General features: G+C 43.8%; 1 protein-coding gene across 1 annotated transcript in view; it reads left to right on the top strand.

Moving 5' to 3' along the window:
* Positions 1–1944: 1944 nt before the first annotated feature.
* Positions 1945–18874, top strand: part of LOC142462827 (uncharacterized) — a 40701-nt gene continuing 23771 nt past the window's right edge. Inside the window, exon 1 of the mRNA XM_075565379.1 lies at positions 1945–2543. Coding sequence (XP_075421494.1) covers positions 1945–2543 — 599 coding nt within the window. The remainder of the gene's footprint in view (positions 2544–18874) is intronic.

The following is an 18874-nucleotide window of genomic DNA, read 5'->3' as shown; positions in this document are numbered from 1 at the left end:
CCCCGCTTCAAGCCCTGCCTTGATTGGTGGAGGTAGGCCCCCTGACTCTGTGTGGAAGACAAGAGACACAGGGGAGGGGCCTGCTGACATCATGAGGGGTGGGGCTGACTAAATTTAGTTGCCTGATCCTGTCAGTGGCAGTACTATTAGGCCTCGTTCAGGGTGCAGGCTTCGGAGGGAGGGCGTGCTGCCGTGTGAACCGTGGGACACAAAGTATTCAAATTGAATACTGGTTGTCAGGGTAGCAGCTGCCCTGTCTCCGAATTACGGAGTTGACGCTGGCTACAGTTTCAATAAACAAAAAATTAGTTTTTTGAAGCTGCAGCAGCGCCACTGGGACCTCGGCAGCCAATGAAATCATTCTTGAGAATGATTTCAAGACTGCAGCCTCGATCCCTAACCTCACGTCTGTAGCCCCGCCCCCTCATCAACTCCTGAAAAAGTCTGCTGGGGATGAACACACATCGCCCAGCAGACTGCCGCCCTCCCTCCCGAACGCTCGCCCTCCAACTCCTGCCTCTGGCAACCTGAACGAGGCCTTAGAGTGAGACCTGTTTTAGGAGTGAGAGGAGTGAGACCTGTCCTGGGACAGGAGAATGCAGTCTTACAGTTGGAGGAGAAGCTCAGGCCAGACTGAGTAGAGCTGATCAAACTCTAGTGTGGTGGACCAATGCCCCTCACCCTGCAGGGGGGAGGGGAAAGCTTGCCTCACCCTGAGGGTCTACACCTTGGGGTGGAGGTCGGGAGTAGTGGAGATCCAGACAGCCCATCCTGAAGGGGTACATTCTGGAGGAGAAGGAGAGGAGGAAGAGACCATGTACATTGCCTATTGCTGCTGCTGTGAACTGTTGGGAGGAGAGAGCTCAATAAAGAGACATTGCTGCTTTTATAAGAGACTTGTGTGAGACTGAAATCTCTCGCCCTGAGACCAGGGCTTCTCTGGCAGGATTTCACCCTACCCTATAGGGCTCACCAGAGATGGAGGCGCTGCACCACTAAAGAATGAAGGCAAGAACCCCAGAAGCCTGTCCCTGTTGTCCCCCATACCATCTCGGGAGACTCAGGCCCTCCTGTACCAGCAGGTATGCACCACCCACAGACATGTAACCAGCCCTCATTACACCCTAGGGGTCCAGTCTGCCACCGGGAGGGGGGGGAACATGGGTTACATTTGGAGGCGAGCTGCTGAGATCCAGAAACAGGACAGGCTTTCAGCGAAGCAGAGCTGGAAGTGTAAGGTTCACCTGGAGAAAGTAGGGCACAGATGCACATCATGGGTAGTTAGGGGAGCATGGACTCTCGCACAGTACGCCCTGGGTGCCCTAAGAGGGTGTTGTAAGATGGGTGTGGGGCTATAGCTGTCCTAGTCCCTTGAGGCAGATAGTGTGAGGCAACTGGGGGGGTTAGCCTGTTAATTAGTCCAGGGACCATGGCCCAGGGCCTGCACTATGAGTGGCCAAAAGTAGGAGACGCCCGTACTTAGGAAGATGCCCGGTACACTAGCCAGCACCCACATTAAATACACCACAGAGTACTTGTAGGAACCGTCAGCAAGTGCGGTGTACCAAGAAAGAGTTCTGCCTAGCCTGGGGTATGCCAACATCATATCAGTGGGTAAGGCAATCAGAGAGAGCATGCAGAGAGCATTCAGTAAGCAGTGTGAGAGCAGTCAGTGTCTAGGAACGAGTTATGCACTAGACACTGAGAATAGTGAAGCTACACATTTGGAGAGCTCATCAAAGATGGCGGCCGTCACTACATGTGCTCTGCGGAGCAAGAAGGAGTTAAAAATGGCGACAGCAGAGGGGACTTCCGGTGACGTCACCGCGAATGGCAGGTTAGGAGAAGAGCTCCCGACACCCTCCCAACGAAGAGACATAGAAGCGCACCCCAAACGCCGCAGAGACCCCCCAAATGTGTCCACCACCCCCCGAAACCTCAGGCATGGCGGGGAAGCCGCAGAAGAAGGTTCAGAACCCCGTGTCTAAATTTTTTCAACCAAACCCGCGCCCGCTAGAGCCGTCCTCAGACTCCCAAGATGGCGCCGAGGAGCAGGAGCATGCCGCGGAGGCCGCAACTCTGAGCCAAGCGGCCCCGGCCCACCAGGAATTCAGCAAGGAGTTCTTTGAGGAGCTGCTCCTGCGGATGCGACGGGGGTTCATAGAGGATTTGAAGAAGGTCCTGAGGGACATACGGGCGGACCTGAGCACCCTAGCCGCGAGGACAGACGCAGTGGAGGCCCAAATCACCACCATTTCAGACACCCACTCCAACATGGAAGACGATATGGCCCGAATGGGGCACGAGATCGCCGCTCTTAAAAGCTCTATTGAAGACCAGGAAAATAGAGACCGTAGGCAGAACCTACGCTTCAGGGGGATTCCAGAGTCAGTCACACCAGAATCCCTCCAGCCCTATCTTAAGAGTCTCTTTCTGAGCCTGGTCCCTAACCTAACAGAGCATAAGCTTCAGCTCGACAGAGCACACAGAGCCCTGGGCCCGAAATCCCCCGATCCCAAACGCCCCCGAGACGTGATCGTTCGGTATCACGTATATTCGACCAAAGAAAAGCTTGCGGCAGCAGTGAGAAGCGCGGGAAATATTAAAATGGCTGACCACGCGGTCCAAGTCTACAGTGACTTATCCCGGTCCACGGTCCTGAAACGCATGGACATGAAACCCCTTACCGCCCTCCTCCGTGATCAAGGGATCTCCTACCGATGGGGACTCCCTTTTAAGCTTATCGTCCCGAGAAACGGACGTTTCTACACCATTTCGGACCCTGCTGATACGAACGACTTCCTTAAAGTCATCGGTGTCTCCCCCCCACGAGGAGAAGATAGGCCCCCCCGCGGAACAAGATCTGGCCCCCCCGAGACTCCCCGGGCATCCGAAAGGCTCGCCAACCAGCGGTTCCAGTGAGCCGGAGCCTGAGACCTGAAAGACCAGCTGACATCCCCAAATACCCAACTCATCTGCGATATCTCCTCTCTGCCTCAAACCTCTGACCACCGTAGAGGCGACACAGCTGCCTGTACCCTGCTTCCCCCTCCCTCCCCCCCTCTCTCCCCCCCCCTCCTCTCTCACCTCCCCCCTCACCCCCCCACCCCCCTCCGCCTTCCCCCTCCACAACCCCCCACCCAAACGCAATTGATCTCTCCCTCCACACACATTCCCCCCTCCTTACCTTCCCCTTCTTCCCTCTCCACACTGGACAAAACCGCGATCCAGACGACGTCCACCCATCACCGCTGCTGAGCCGCTCCCGAGGACCGGACACAAGATGGCGCCGAGAGCTGATCGATCCTTTCGCAGAGCTGCACCACCAGGGATAGCGAGAGCTGCCCTTGCGATCCACGTGACCCGACGAAGCCCGGCTCCCAGAGGGAAGCGAGGACCTTAAAGTCCCAAACCCGAGGAAAAAACCCCACCGAGACCGAACTCCCCCACTTTGAGGAGGTCCCAGGCCCCCCCCCCCCCCCCCACCCTCTCCCTGGACTCCCAATGGCGGACCCTCAGACACCCCAAGACCCTACCTCTGGGGCACTCCTGGACTCCTTGGCACGGACAATGGACGCTCTTCCACTGACAACCATGGAAATCAGGTCATATGCGCAGAGCCCGCCCCCCTCCCCCCTACATACCCCCTTCCCGCCAGGTAGAGATGGGTGACAGATGCCCCCAGGCCTCTCCCATTGGGGACTCTCTCCCTTCAGCAAACCCCTGCCATTCCAGGGGAACAAGACTGTGCCCCTTGAGGTTCCTTCCCCTCTAACCCCCCACCCCCCCTCCCTCCCCTCCCCCCCGACACCCCCCTGACCCTGACTAATCTGAACATGACACAGAGATAAGGTGCTAAAGCTCTCAGCCTCTTGGCTTAAAAGTGTGAGGGGTTTGCTGAGAGAGATGACAAGGGATAAAGGGGCACTGTGCATAACCACAGGTTCATCAGTAGTTCTGATCTCATGGCCTAAACTTGAGAGGCAACAGGGGTGACAGAAAAGTACCGCCTGCTGCTTAGCAGCTCTCATCCTGCTGTCAGTTCCCCAAGATGCCTTCCTCCCCCCCTCTCCCCCCCCCCACCAGGCTGCCGTGATGTAACAAAGCACAGATGATGCAAAGTGTTATGAATATGTCTGTACAAAAATTCAAACTAATGCGTTCTAAACCAAAATGTCAGGAATTATGTTTATATGCAAACGACCGCCAAACTCCCCCCCCCCCCCCCCGGCAACCTCCCCCTCCCCCCCCCAACCCCCCCAGTGTGACATTTATAACACTAACCATAATGGTGGCATAGGTTTTTAAACAGACTTGTCCAAGTTAAGCGGCTCAATAAACTGAACACCAAATAGCCGAGAGATAAGAACGGTCACAAAGATAGGGCATTATCTCCGCCTATATATCCCCCAGGCCTTCTACGCCTCATGCCTTCTAATGCCCATATTTAATCCCACCCGACAGGCCCATACTTAACTCCCCCCCCAGGCCCATACTGAATCCCCCCCCCAGGCCTTTTGTCACATTGGATGTAGCATTGGGTATCTTTGTCTTTTGTTGAAAATATTAAAATAAATGGATTGCATTATAATGTCTTTTTCCGTATTAACAATAACAAGAAAACAGTTACATAAAAGTTGCGCGCTAAAACATTTTTTTTTCCGTGGTAGGTGCGCTATGGGTTGGAGGGGGAGGGGGGGCCTGCTCCTTTCATTTGTCCTGGGCCCTATGATTTCTGTTGGCGGCCCTGAACCTGATAGTATTTGGAATTACCCTCATCCCATTATCCCTACTCCAATCCATCATCTCATTTACTCCTCTACCTCACCTACTTTAGTTCTTCATCTGCATCTTCACTATGGGAATCCGTACACTAGCTTCCCATGTACTTTATAATTACAGCTCAGCCCTCATCTCCAAATAATCTCCTAAACGCTCCCTCTCCAATCGGCCCATGGCTGATGCCTCTCCTTATTTAAACCTCCTCTCACTCCTGACTACAAGACATCTCCCGTGCTGCACCCTCCCTATTGAATTCCCTGCTGTGTCTCATCAGACTCTGCCCCAGCTTTCAGCTCCCTGAAAACTCCCCTCTTTAAGGAAGCCCATCTGACACCCCCAACATTGGATGAGTACGACTTGCCGCAGCCAACTCGCAGCTGCCAAGGGCAGCTCGGCACCATCCATCTCGTCGTGAAGTTAACCCCCAACAATACCCCTTATCTCAAAAGCCCCTAACATTAAGCCTTTACCCTAACCCGTTAGCCCCTTACCCTTAAACTGGCAACCTTTGCTCCCCTGATGAAGAGGAGAAGCTCTTCGAAACGCGTAGGGCTGTTTCTGCAAAGGTTGCCTGTGTCTGGACATTACTAAGAAACACGGAGCACACAGATCCTGCACCTCTGGCCTGGAGGGGGAGTGAGTGTCTGCCGATGTCCAACCCCCGATTGATGACACACAGGCTGACGTCACGAGCTACGAGTCACGTGACGCGGAAGCGGATGCACGCCACTGATCGAGTGGAGGATAACAAGGAAAGACAGTGAGCACCCAGCAGGCAAACGAGTGGACTACGACTGTTCCGGTGGTTATTGTAACCCAACCTATCACATACTGAAGTGCCTTATGCTTATGTAAGTGTTTATAACTGTTATCTCTTTCGTATAAACTGACCATACTACACCATGGGTTTTTGCGCTTTTTCCTTTTTGTCTCTTTTTCATATTATATGGGTATGAAGTACCACTGTGCCAATCAATGGCTAGAGGGTGGGGGTACTTGTGCCGGGGTGGGTGGTTAGGCCTCCGAGGTGAGTAGCGGGGGAGGGTGGGTTAACCCCTTAATTACTATAGCGGTTATTAACCGCTAAGGTGATTAAGGGGTTAGGGGCCATTAGATTGTATTTTTTCTTGTACTCTTGCTGCCAACGGAGGACATGGACGGGGAGGATGGTGATGAGGATGCCCTTCATCATGGCAGGGGTAAGTAGAAGTTTTATTTACTTTATCCTGGCTGTATATTGTTTTATTTAGAATGGGCAAATGCACTATTATCCATGTCGGGAGACAGTGACTCGGGTGGGTGGGAGACAGTGACTCGGGTTTGACAGTGACTCGGTGAGTGGGTGACAGTGACTGGGTGGGTGGGAGACAGTGACTGGGTGGGAGACAGTGACTGGGTGGGTGGGAGACAGTGACTGGGTGACAGTGGGTGGGTGGGTGACAGTGGGTGGGTGGGAGACAGTGACTGGGTGGGAGAGAGTGACTGGGTGATAGTGACGGGTGGGTGGGAGACAGTGACTGAGTGACTGGGTGACAGTGACTGGGTGACAGTGAGACAGTGACTGGGTGACAGTGACTGGGTGGGTGGGAGACAGTGACTGAGTGACTGGGTGGGTGACAGTGACAGTGGGTGACAGTGACTGGGTGACAGTGAGACAGTGACTGGGTTGGTGACAGTGACAGTGGGTGACAGTGGGTGGGGTGACTTACCTTGACCAGGTGGGTGCAGCTTGCTGCCGGACGCTTTCCTCTCCTGCCCCCGATATCCCCGCGGCAGCTGCCCGGGACGGGAGGTGGGCTTGGGGACGCGGGAGGTGTGCTCGGGGGTAGGGGGGGGTATGGGAGGTGGACTTGGGGAGGGCCACGGGAGGTGGGCTCGGGGGGAGTGTGCCCTGCTTGCCCTGCGCATGCGTGCCGGGACTGGGTGGAATTGCCGCCATTTTTTAAAACTTTTTAAAAATTTTTTAATTAACTGGCGCCCGACCGCGCAGGGGCCCCGGCCGGCCAGCCCCCCCTGACCCACGGGGCCCGGGACGCCAGTGTCTTTCTCTCCCGCTGTTGGCGGCCCTGGGTATAACAGACGTTACTCCAAAGGGGGGCCAGGTCCAATGCAAGTAACATGGCCAAGTATACAGTATTCACCTCCCTCTGTGTGAAGAGTTGGCACCTAGGGAACTTACGTGGCATGAGTGATGTAAAGCAACATACAACTATGTTGAGAATGTGTGTGAATTGTCCCCGTGCCTGAAGACATAAATAAAGATTGGAGTTGTGCTACAAAAGTTCCTGACAACCATCATTTTCACCCTTGCTACCTCATCGCCCAGCTGCCTGAAATCAGCAGCCTGAATTGAGGTAAACTTTGCTGATTAGCTAAATATTGCACGTCGATGTAAACTCCCTAGAAGCCGGGCAGGGAGGGTTCCATAACTGTGCATATAAAAAGCCTTTTCTGATTTATTCCCTGAACGTGGCAGCTGCTATATAAATTGTTAGTAAACTACCTCCTTTGTCCCCTATGTGTCACCAATATTCATTGGGTCCATGGCTACTGAATGTGGTAGTAAGCTGTAAACCAGGCTCAGTTAGGATAGGATGGGGGAAAATAGACCAAAATAACCCAATCGCAAAATTAGACAGAAGGCTAAAAACAGAATAAAGGCCCAGATCCACACAGCTCCGTTAAGTGACATAATTTCATTTTAACCCTAAACCAAAGTTAACAACATTTTAAGACTTACCACATATCTTCCAAGACTGATAATGTTAAGTTTGTGGTTTGCTCCCAGAAAGAGGATTGTGTAATGGTGGTGAGTGCCAGAGAGAAAAAAAAAGGTGTTCCCCATAAGAGCACACCTAAAGTCCCCCAAGGTTAACACTGGATTTAACGTTGCATTAGGTTATACCTAAAGCTGACGTTACTCATATCGAGGCCCTGAAATAGGGCTTTTACAGGGTCCGTGCCAGTGTAACACCACAGTTAAGTATGATTTAACTAACATGACGTTATTTCCCTCTCTTATACCTAATTTTTTAAAACTTTAGTTAAACACCTAATTCAGGGGCTGGATGGGAGTAAGGCTAAGACATACTTAACATCAATCGATAGGAAGCTAACACAATCTTCTGCGACAGTAGCGTTATATAACGTCTATGCTAATAAGATAAACAATGGCTGTTGTTTTGGATATAATTAGCGTGTGGGTACCTCAGGGAAAATAACGTCCTTTGCGGTTTTAGGTAATATGACGTGATTCAACAGCGCTTTCCGGATCTGAGTAAGAGACTCCAGAACTAACTGATTGCCTAATTCATGCTAAATAATGCAAAGTGTTGCATTTACAGATCTAACCTGTGCAAGGTTTGCTACCATGTTTTTCCCTTTCTAAATACATATACATACTGTATATAGTGGCAAGAAAAAGTTTGTGAATCCCAATGATAATTACGAAAATTCCATAGTTTTTCCATGATATCCTTCCTGAATCAAAACCAATCTTGTCTTAAATATTCAATAGGACTTATATTTACCAATTCCATTTCTTTTGAAACAAAATGATGTATGAATTAGACAAACAATGCGTAATTAAGAGCCAGGGTATGTGCAAAAGTAAGTGAAACTCTGGTTTTATCAGCTAAAGTAAAGAGGATTATTAAAATCAGGTGTTTAAATAATTAGGTAGATCTTCAGGTGTGAGTTTGGGAGGCCCCACGCTATATAAAGATCAGAAACTTTGTGAGTTTGGTCTTCACTGTACAAGTGTGTGGAAACACGTCATGCCACGATCAAACAAAATCTCTGAGGACCTCAGAAACGCAGTTATTGATGCTCATCGGTCGAGAAAGAATTACAAAACCATTTCTAAGGATTTGGGGCTCCACCAATTAACTGTCCGACAGATAGTTTACAAATGGAGAAAGTTCAAGACTACAGTCACTCTACCCAGGAGCGGTCATCCTACCACAATCTCTCCAAGAACAAAGCGCCAAATCATCCAGAAAGTCACAAAGAACCCCAGAGTAACAGCTAAGGATCTGCAGGCCACTCTCGCCTTAATGTGAGTGTTCATGGCTCAAATATCAGAAAAAGACTGAACAAGAATGGTGTTCATAGAAGGATAGCCAGGAAGAAACCACTGCTCTCTAAAAAGAACATTGTTACCTGTCTGAAATTTGTCAAAGAGCACATTGATGATCCACAAGACTTCTGGAACAATGGTCTTTGGACAGACGAGTCAAAGATACAACTTTTTGGCCTCAATAAGAAACGCAATTTTTAGTGAAAACCAAAACTGCATTTGAACAGGAGAACCTCATCCCAACCATCAAGCATGGTGACGGGAGTGTGATGGTTTGGGGCTGCTTTGCTGCCTCAGGACCTGGATGCATGCCATCATTGACACAACCATGAATTTTGCATTGAATCAGAAGATTCTAGAGGAGAATGTCAGGCCATCCATCCGTGAGCTGAAGCTGAAGCAAAAGTGGGTCCTGCATCAAGACAATGATCCTAAACATACAAGCAGATCTACAAAAGAATGGCTGCAGCAGAACAAATGCCATGTTTTAGAATGGCCTAGTCAAAGTCTGGACCTAAACCCCGTCGAAAATGTTGTTGTAGGACCTGAAGCGAGCTGTCCATGCAAGGAAGCCCTGAGTTGAAGCAGTTCTGTAAAGAGGAATGAGCCAAAATTCCTGAAAACCAATGTGAGAGACTGACCAGCAGTTACAGAAAACGCTTAGTTGAAGTCATATCTGCTCAAGAGGGTGCCACCAGGTACTGAATCTAAAGGTTCACATACTTTTTCACACATGGATATTGAATGTTTAATCATTTGTGGATAAATAAATATTGAACAAGCATCACGTTTTTGTGTCATTTGTTTGATCAGATTATCTTTATCTATTATTAGGATTTAGATTAAGATCTAATAACATTTTAGGTTTGAAATATGTGAAATATGTGAAAATCCTAAGTGGTTCACAAACTTTTTCCCGTCACTGTATGTCAGAAGCTGGGCATCTTTGCCCTCCTTGTGAGATAACTAAAAATGTTTCATCATGTTTTTACGTCTGTTTCTCTATGGTTAGAACCGCATACCACACAGTATGGAAAAAAAACATTATCATATGGACAAGTGCAGGAAACAGATGAAGGGAAACAGTGAAAATTACATTGTTTGGGAAATTGATAAAGGAATTGAAACTTTGTAAAAACAGAGGAAACACGGGCATAAAAAAATAACATTGTTCTGAATTCAGTGGCCCACCGCTGCAACCAAAGGAACACCACCTGTAATGGAAAATCAATTTCCAATGGCTCTAGTTCAAAGCGTATTGACGATGCGTATATATCAACACAGCAATCGCATTATGGAGCCTCTGTTTTAAAACATCAGTTTAGTACAGATATATTTAATTATTATGTATGATGTTTCCAGTAGAATGGTTTCTACCATCAGAAACTAATCCCATGCATATTTGCACCAGGTAAAATAGTGATGTAGCTGTCCATATCTTTGAACCCAATACGTGTCTCCATCATATCTTCGGGACCCCTGTTTCAGAGATAATTACAATGAAATTATTCACGTCCCACAAGGTCAATGGATGTTGTCAACTTTCTTGCCAGTGAATCAATTAGTGACAACGTTGTCAGTGGAATATGTTATTAAATATAGTTTATTTCACAGCGCTGCTAGCACTGGCTAAACAACTGGTGATTTAAAATATCTCCAGATTTAGGCCTCTCCTGGTTTAGTGTTTAGTAATTGTGCTTGGAAACATGAAATTCAGTTTGAGTACTTTATCAATTCCTATGTGTATCAACATTCTTTCCCTACCTGTCAAAAGGTGGCTTCATAGATACATTCTATACTTTAGTCCTACGAGACTTTGAAAAATTATGTCTAGAAACCCCCACATTAAAAAGAAAAAACTTACATCCAAGTGAACAGCGAGCTTTAGAAGAACTTAGCCAAAATAAGAATGTAATTATTAGGCAGGCAGATAAGGGGAGAGGAATAGTATTACAAAACAGGGAAATTTATATAGCAGAAGCCAAACGATTATTAGATGATGAGGCCTTTTCTGTCACATTAAATGAAGATCCCATGATTGAATACCAAATACAACTAAAGTCATTGTTGCTAGATGCCCAATTACAGAGTATTATAAGTAAATCTGAATTCGAATTTTTGTATAAACGTCATCCGAGGACACCAGTCTTTTATCATATACCGAAGATACATAAAGATCTAAAAGCACCACCAGGAAGACCCATAGTATCGGGTGTCGAGTCAATGACGTCCAGCGTGTCCCAGTATGTTGACTATTATTTACAACCTATTGTGGCAAAATTGAGGTCACACATTAGGGACACGCTGCACGTCATTGATTCGATTTCTAGCATTCCCTGGAAATCCACGTATGTCTGGGCTACTTGTGATGTGGCTTCCTTATATACGTGTATTGATCATGAAAAAGGTATACAGGCTATTACAACATTTCTGGAGACAGATACAAAATTGGAAGATGTACAGAGAGAATTCATCTTGAAGGTTATAAGGTTCATTTTGGAGCATAATTATTTTCTATTCGAAGATCAATACTATCTGCAGATCTGTGGAACGGCCATGGGCACAAGGTTTGCTCCCAGCTATGCTAACCTATACATGGGTCTGTGGGAGAGTATCCATGTGTGGGGTAATGCGAGGCTGGGGGCGGGACTGGTGTTCTATGGCCGTTTCATAGATGACCTGCTATTCGTGTGGGATGGCGAGGAGGAAGAATTAATGGATATTTTTTCATCGTTTAATAATAACAACATGGGGCTGAGATTTACATCAGAGGTAAATAAATCGACAATTAATTTCCTAGATTTGGAACTCAGTGTTGACATTGAGGGTAAGATCATCACCAAAACCTTCTTCAAACAGGTGGCCACGAATGGGTATATACATCACAATAGTAACCATTATAGCAAATGGCTTGAAAACATCCCCCGGGGTCAGTTTTTAAGGATCCGGAGAAATTGTTCTCGTGACTCAGACTATCTGGCCCAGGGGGATATTTTAGTCAATAAATTTGTAACCAAGGGGTATGATAAAGACACTATTGTGAATACATTTAGACAGGTAGGTACCTTGGAGAGATGCGAACTATTAGAGAAATCTAAATTGAAAGTAGGGAGTAATAACAGGAGAACTGAGAGGAGGTTGGAAAACAAAATTGATGTACCATCTTTCATTACCCAATATAACAACTCATTTTCTAGAATTAAATCAATATTAAATTCCCATTGGAATATATTGAGAAACGATCCAATTTTTGGCAGTAGGTTACCCATAAGGACACCAGTAGTATTCAAAAGAGCAAGAAATATTAAATCCATCCTAGCACCTAGTAGACTAAAAAGTGTTGATAACATTCACAAAGTAAATGGTAACAATATAAATGGTAACTTTTTATGTAAACGCACTAGGTGCATAACATGTAAACATTTACAAATGTCTAATACTATGGTATCTTCCTCAAATGGATCCACTCACTCTGTCCAGGGACATATCAACTGTTTAACCAACTTCGTAGTTTATGCAATCATGTTGTCACGGCTGTGCTCGCCACAAACCTGGGTCGGACCGCGTGGCTGAGGTGGGGTTGTAAAAGCACCGACCTTAGACCGCGCAGGCGGATCCGGATTGCGCAGTTCGTAGTCGTACGTAGCAGGATCAGGATAGGAGAAGACAGCATCGTCGGTGGACACGCCAGGGTCAGGACTGGAGACATCAGGGTAAACGTTGTTCAAGCAGGAGTTCGGCAACAGGTAGTCAGGAGAGCCCCGCTTCAGCTTAGGAGCACGGGAGTGGCTTCTGCGCTTGCGGTGACCATGACCCATGGTACTGGTCTCAGGAGGTGGTAGACAGACCAGAGTAGCACACCGCCTAGCTGCACTGGTAAACCAGTGCTTCAGCGCAAGAGTCCTGAGCGGGCTGGGAAATCCTCCATTTCAGCGCAGGAACCAGGACACGGCCTCTGCAATAGGGAAAGAGCAGCAGGCCCCAGGAACCAGGAAGCTGAAGAAACACAGGGGAAACCTCCACTTCAGTACAGGCAACAGGAACAGACCGCTGCGTGAATATAGCAGCCGGTCACAGGAAACAAGGAGCTGAAGTAACAAGGAGAGTACTCAGCTTCAGCACAGGAAACAGGAACTGACCGCTGCATGAGACTAGCAGCCGGTCACAGGAACCAGGGAGCTGAAGACAACAAGGAGAGTACTCCGCTTCAGCACAGGAACAGACCACTGCGTGACACTAGCAGCCGGTCTCAGGAACCAAGGAGACAGACAAGACAAGGCTTATGGCAGAACACAGAGACATCCAGGAAGGACTATGCTCGGCAGGGAGCATTGTGGGAAAGCAGTACTTAAAGGTCAGAGAACCAATGGCAGAAGGGGCGTGTGGCAGTATTGCTTTGGTGAGTGAATCCAGGCTGCAGTAAATATCAGGGGAAGTGTTCCAGGCCTGCACCTGTTTGCAAGGTAAGGCAAACAGTAAACCGAGGAGCGGATTCCTTACACATGTGCCCATGTGGGTTGCAATATATTGGCCGGACGGCTCGGGCCCTAAGTACAAGGTTTTTGGAACACCGTAGAAACATCATACATGGGTTGCAAACACACAGTCTATCACGTCATTACCAACTAAAACATAATCAGGATCCAGCAACAATGACAATAATGGGTATCGAAAATATAAAATCTACCCTATTGAATGGTGATAGACATAAAAGTCTAAATTTACGCGAAACATATTGGATATATGTTCTAAATACTTTGAGTCCGTCTGGTTTAAATGACTGCATAGATATTAGTACAGTTATCTAAATGCAATATCTCTTGGGGATAGAGATATGGAGGTCTGGGTTGAACATGCTTGGCATGTTCCCTCCATGTCTATCTTGTGGAGCATCCTTCCTGATCTGGTTATTTCTTGGTCATTTTCTGATAAATCTTTTTTCTTTTTTTTCGTATTTTCATATGATGGCACATTCACGGGTTAATATCACATATAACACTCGATACACATTTAATAAAAATAAAAATAGGCACAACACAAGTTTACTAGTGGGTATTCATTAGTAATAATATAGATCCATATTTAATAACACTATATAAATCACTAATATTGTTTTATTTTTACACATACACTTTGATATAATATATTTGCAATTATAGTTAATATTTTGTTAATAAATATATATTTATGTAATATTTAATATATAATTCATTTCACAAACACATTAATTCATTAGAGTATTCATTAATAGGTAAGATAATTAAAATAGTATACTCTTCGTTGGCACAGACACTGATACCGTATAATGCATGCTTTTCATTTTGAGATGCAGGTTACTGTGGGATACAAAGTCTGGGTTTGCTGAGTCTCTTAGTTTTTTCTGCTGGAAAGAGGGAGATTTAGTTAGTTAATTATTCTTTAATATACAGGTCGATTAGAGAGACAATAGATAGGTTAACGATCCACTTAAAATATACCTACAAACACAATGCGACCAAATGTGTGCATAGTTGTTCAACATCCCAATATGGTCTTAATTATGTTTCTATTTCCTTTTTGCTTTAAGACAACTTTTGTTGACACAATAATCCTAAAATAGCCCATATTTGGGAGATATGTCAATCATTAGTTTGGTGGACATGTTACTCAAATATTTAGGATTAAATAAATAAACAACTAATTAATTACATATATATAATTCATTATTGCTATCCAGTGTTCTTCATGTTGAGTGTATATCAATGAATAGCGAACATTCATGTCTGTATAAGGTGAAACAAGGGTAAATATTAACTATGGGGTTAAACATATTGATATGAGTAATTACCGTTTCAATTCCAACCTATGTAGAGATTGATAGTATAAACATATAAACCTGTTACAGACAAGAATGAATGCATTCAATACATATCATTTAAGAGATGCTTACTAATTTTTATATACAGTTATGTTTATATATATAAAATAACTTTGATCTGTGTACTGATATGCATTTTATACTTGATGTGTATAACAATTGCTATTCATAAGATTTGATTTTGGCCAGTATATCGTTTTTTAATGTATTTTATCAATTTATCCCTTTCATGTGTTTTACCAATTACCAATTAGCCAGGAAGGGGGTTGATTGACATACACACATATAAATAGCTATGACGCACATCCGTCATTTATCCCCTGATGAAATTACCGTGTGTGTGATGAAACGCGTTGGGAGTCTGCTGGGACTCCACGAACGCTGGTACACATTGGTGTATGATTTGCGCCTGTCTCTACCTCGGCAGGGTCACAGTGCCATTTCCTCCCATCCGGATACTACTGTGAGAGTGGTGGACTTCCGGGTTACATCGGGAGAGGTTGCGCAGCCTCCAAGGCCCTGCTGGACGGTGGCTTAGAGGAGCTGGGACTTCACAGAGGAGAGGAGAGGCGTGCAAGCGGATCAGTATCAGTGCAGTTGGCGAATGAGTATACTCATTACATGCTTTTTTTACACGTTCGTTTGTGAGTTTAATATTGTTGGACCTAAAAATTGTATTAAAAGTGTATTTTTCATATTACACTAGGATCGGGCGCTTTCTTTTCTTGTTGTATGTATGAATGTATGTATATATATATTTATATGTAAAATATTAATGGATTTTACTCACTCTTCAATAGCACTGCAATTCATTTTTTTAAAGGTAAAATGCTATATTATACATATATGTATATATATGTATATATATATAGCAACTGTAAATATTACTGTATGTTCATTTGCATGTCTTAGACAGGTCTGCAACCCTGTCTTTCCCCATTATCGCCCAGCACACAGCACTTCCACTGCAGCAAGGGATTCTGGGACATGCTCATTTGCATTTGAGTAAAATTCATTATTTTTCAATTATATATAATATATATATATAATATAATATAATATATATATATATATATATATATATAAAAGGAAAGAGAAAGAAATAGGCGCACACCTAGTGCATTACCACAATAAAAATGTATTAAAGGAACATAAAATCTAACAAATGCCCACTCACAAAGGTACAGCAAATATAAGCGTGTATGAGATAGGCTCTCATGTGCCAAACAGCTCGATCACCAGCGTCCGGCTGCAGTCAATGGCGTCGTCACGTGAGTCTCCTCCGTGGAACCGGAACCGGAAGAGGGATCCTTCGCCCTTGGTGTTCAATAGGACAGGTCCCTCCAGGAAACGAATGCCTCCAATGACTAATGAGATAAGTATTTGGCCATGAGAGCCGCACACGAGAGCCAAAGTTCTATGATCAAGCAGCAGCAGTGTTCGTGGGCAAATGGCGGCCGGAATCTAGCCACGCCCTACGCGTTTCATCATCAAATGACGACTTCTTCAGGGGTTCCCTCTAAGCACCAGTCCTTAGTATTTATAGGGAGGTATTCAAACAATTAGCCAATAAATTATTTAAAACAATCAATTGGTCGATTACATATATAGCGCTTGAATAGAGCAATTATATAGTAAATAAACGCATGAATACATGAATAACTCGTTTTGTATTTATCATAGCACATTATATGCACATGGTTATATTAATAAACATCACAATTTTTACAAATCACAATCCAAGTCACCTTCACGTCCTTTTCTCTGTCATTGCTTTGGATCCATCTAATTTTGCCTCCTCTGACTCCACGTTGAACTCCAACAATTATCCTGGGGGTAATTGTAAATTGATAATCGAATTGAAATATATATTGTTATTGTTTTGTAAAATATATGATGTCAATAATTGATAGTTAAACTAGGTTATCGGTGGTTTGTATCTTGGACTAACTAACAACTGTTGTCTCTCAGAAATTATTCATTTTCAATAATTATCAATATTTAGATATAGTGGGTCATTTATTATTGGTCTCTTTATCTAATTAATTGATATAGAATTAATTAGATCAATGATAATATATATTTATATGTACATCATTACTCAATGAGTTATATATTTAATTATATTCTATAGATATGATTTGTTTAGTTTCCTCTTTTTTGTCTGTCTTGAAATATTTCTCTGCATTCTAATCAAATTATGTCTATTATTCATTGTTTGTTGACCAATCTCTAGATTATCCACTCATTCATTTAATATATATTGTTTGTATTGTTATGCTTGAAATCATCAATCTGTTTGGAACTTAATAATTGCTACCATATTGATACTGCATATACTACTCTCTTATAATCAATGGGGTCCTCACAAAACGAGTTATTCATGTATTCATGCGTTTATTCACTATATAATTGCTCTATTCAAGCGCTATATATGTAATCGACCAATTGATTGTTTTAAATAATTTATTGGCTAATTGTTTGAATACCTCCCTATAAATACTAAGGACTGGTGCTTAGAGGGTATCCCCTGAAGAAGTCGTCATTTGATGACGAAACGCGTAGGGCGTGGCTAGATTCCGGCCGCCATTTGCCCACGAACACTGCTGCTATCTGATCAGAGAACTTTGGCTCTCGTGTTCGGCTCTCACGGCCAAATACTTATCACATTAGTCATTGGAGGCATTCATTTCCTGGAGGGACCTGTCCTATTGAACACCAAGGGCGAAGGATCCCTCTTCCGGTTCCGGTTCCACGGAGGAGACTCACGTGACAACGCCATTGACTGCAGCCGGATGCTGGTGATCGAGCTGTTTGGCACATGAGAGCCTATCTCATACACGCTTATATTTGCTGTACCTTTGTGAGTGGGCATTTGTTAGATTTTATGTTCCTTTAATACATTTTTATTGTGGTAATGCACTAGGTGTGCGCCTATTTCTTTCTCTTTCCTTTTTTCTAGATATCATTAGGGACTGGTGATCCCTTTGAAACGGGCTGCAGGAAACCAAAGACATTGCCATTGGAACAGGACTTTATGTATTGAAGGTTTTTTATCTTTATTCATTTTTTGGCAATTTTTTCTATATTTTTTACATAATAAATATATTTTTTAGATTTTTTATATACTTTTTAGGGTTCAATTGTCAAGAGATCGCATTTACATTGTATTATTTTAAGGTTTTATCTTAGTGTACTAGCCCAACTTTAGCCGCCCCTCTAAGCATATCCATTAATAGCTACTGTCTCTCTAAATAATATCCATATATATATATCAATTGAGTAATTTAGCGGCGCTACTTCAAATTTTTTGCTTGCTTTTTTTATATATATATATATATATATATATATATATATATATATATATATATATAAAAAAAGCAAGCAAAAAATTTGAAGTAGCGCCGCTAAATTACTCAATTGATATATATATATGGATATTATTTAGAGAGACAGTAGCTATTAATGGATATGCTTAGAGGGGCGGCTAAAGTTGGGCTAGTACACTAAGATAAAACCTTAAAATAATACAATGTAAATGCGATCACTATTGAAGAGTGAGTAAAATTCATTTTGTTTCAATGTTATATATATATATATATATATATATATATATATATATATATATATATATATATATATATATATATATATATATATATATATATATAACATTGAAACAAAATGAATTTTACTCACTCTTCAATAGTGATCGCATTTACACTATTGAAGAGTGAGTAAAATTCATTTTGTTTCAATGTTATATATATATATATATATATATATATATATATATATATATATATATATATATATATATATATATATATATATATATATATATATATATAACATTGAAACAAAATGAATTTTACTCACTCTTCAATAGTGCTGCAATAAAAATCCTGGCAGTTAATACGCAGTACAGAGGCCAACAGATTTATGTTTATGTTCCGTGGATAGTTCTCCATTCTTATTTATAATCACTTTTCCCCATATTAGTGGCAATTGCTCCCTCTGGGTTTTGACAGGCTGTCTGCAGCTGCCATGTTTTATGATAGCCATTTGTAAGCCTCCTCTGAGGATACTGTATCTCCTGAATGCCTTGCATGACCCTGTCTGTTATGGTACTAAACAGTCATTCCGAAGGTAGAAGA

This window comes from Ascaphus truei, chromosome 1 (assembly GCF_040206685.1).
Source record: "Ascaphus truei isolate aAscTru1 chromosome 1, aAscTru1.hap1, whole genome shotgun sequence".
In the NCBI taxonomy this organism is placed as follows: Eukaryota; Metazoa; Chordata; class Amphibia; order Anura; family Ascaphidae; genus Ascaphus; species Ascaphus truei.
Note: the sequence above shows the minus strand (reverse complement) of the source record. Positions and strands in the feature narration are given on the sequence as shown.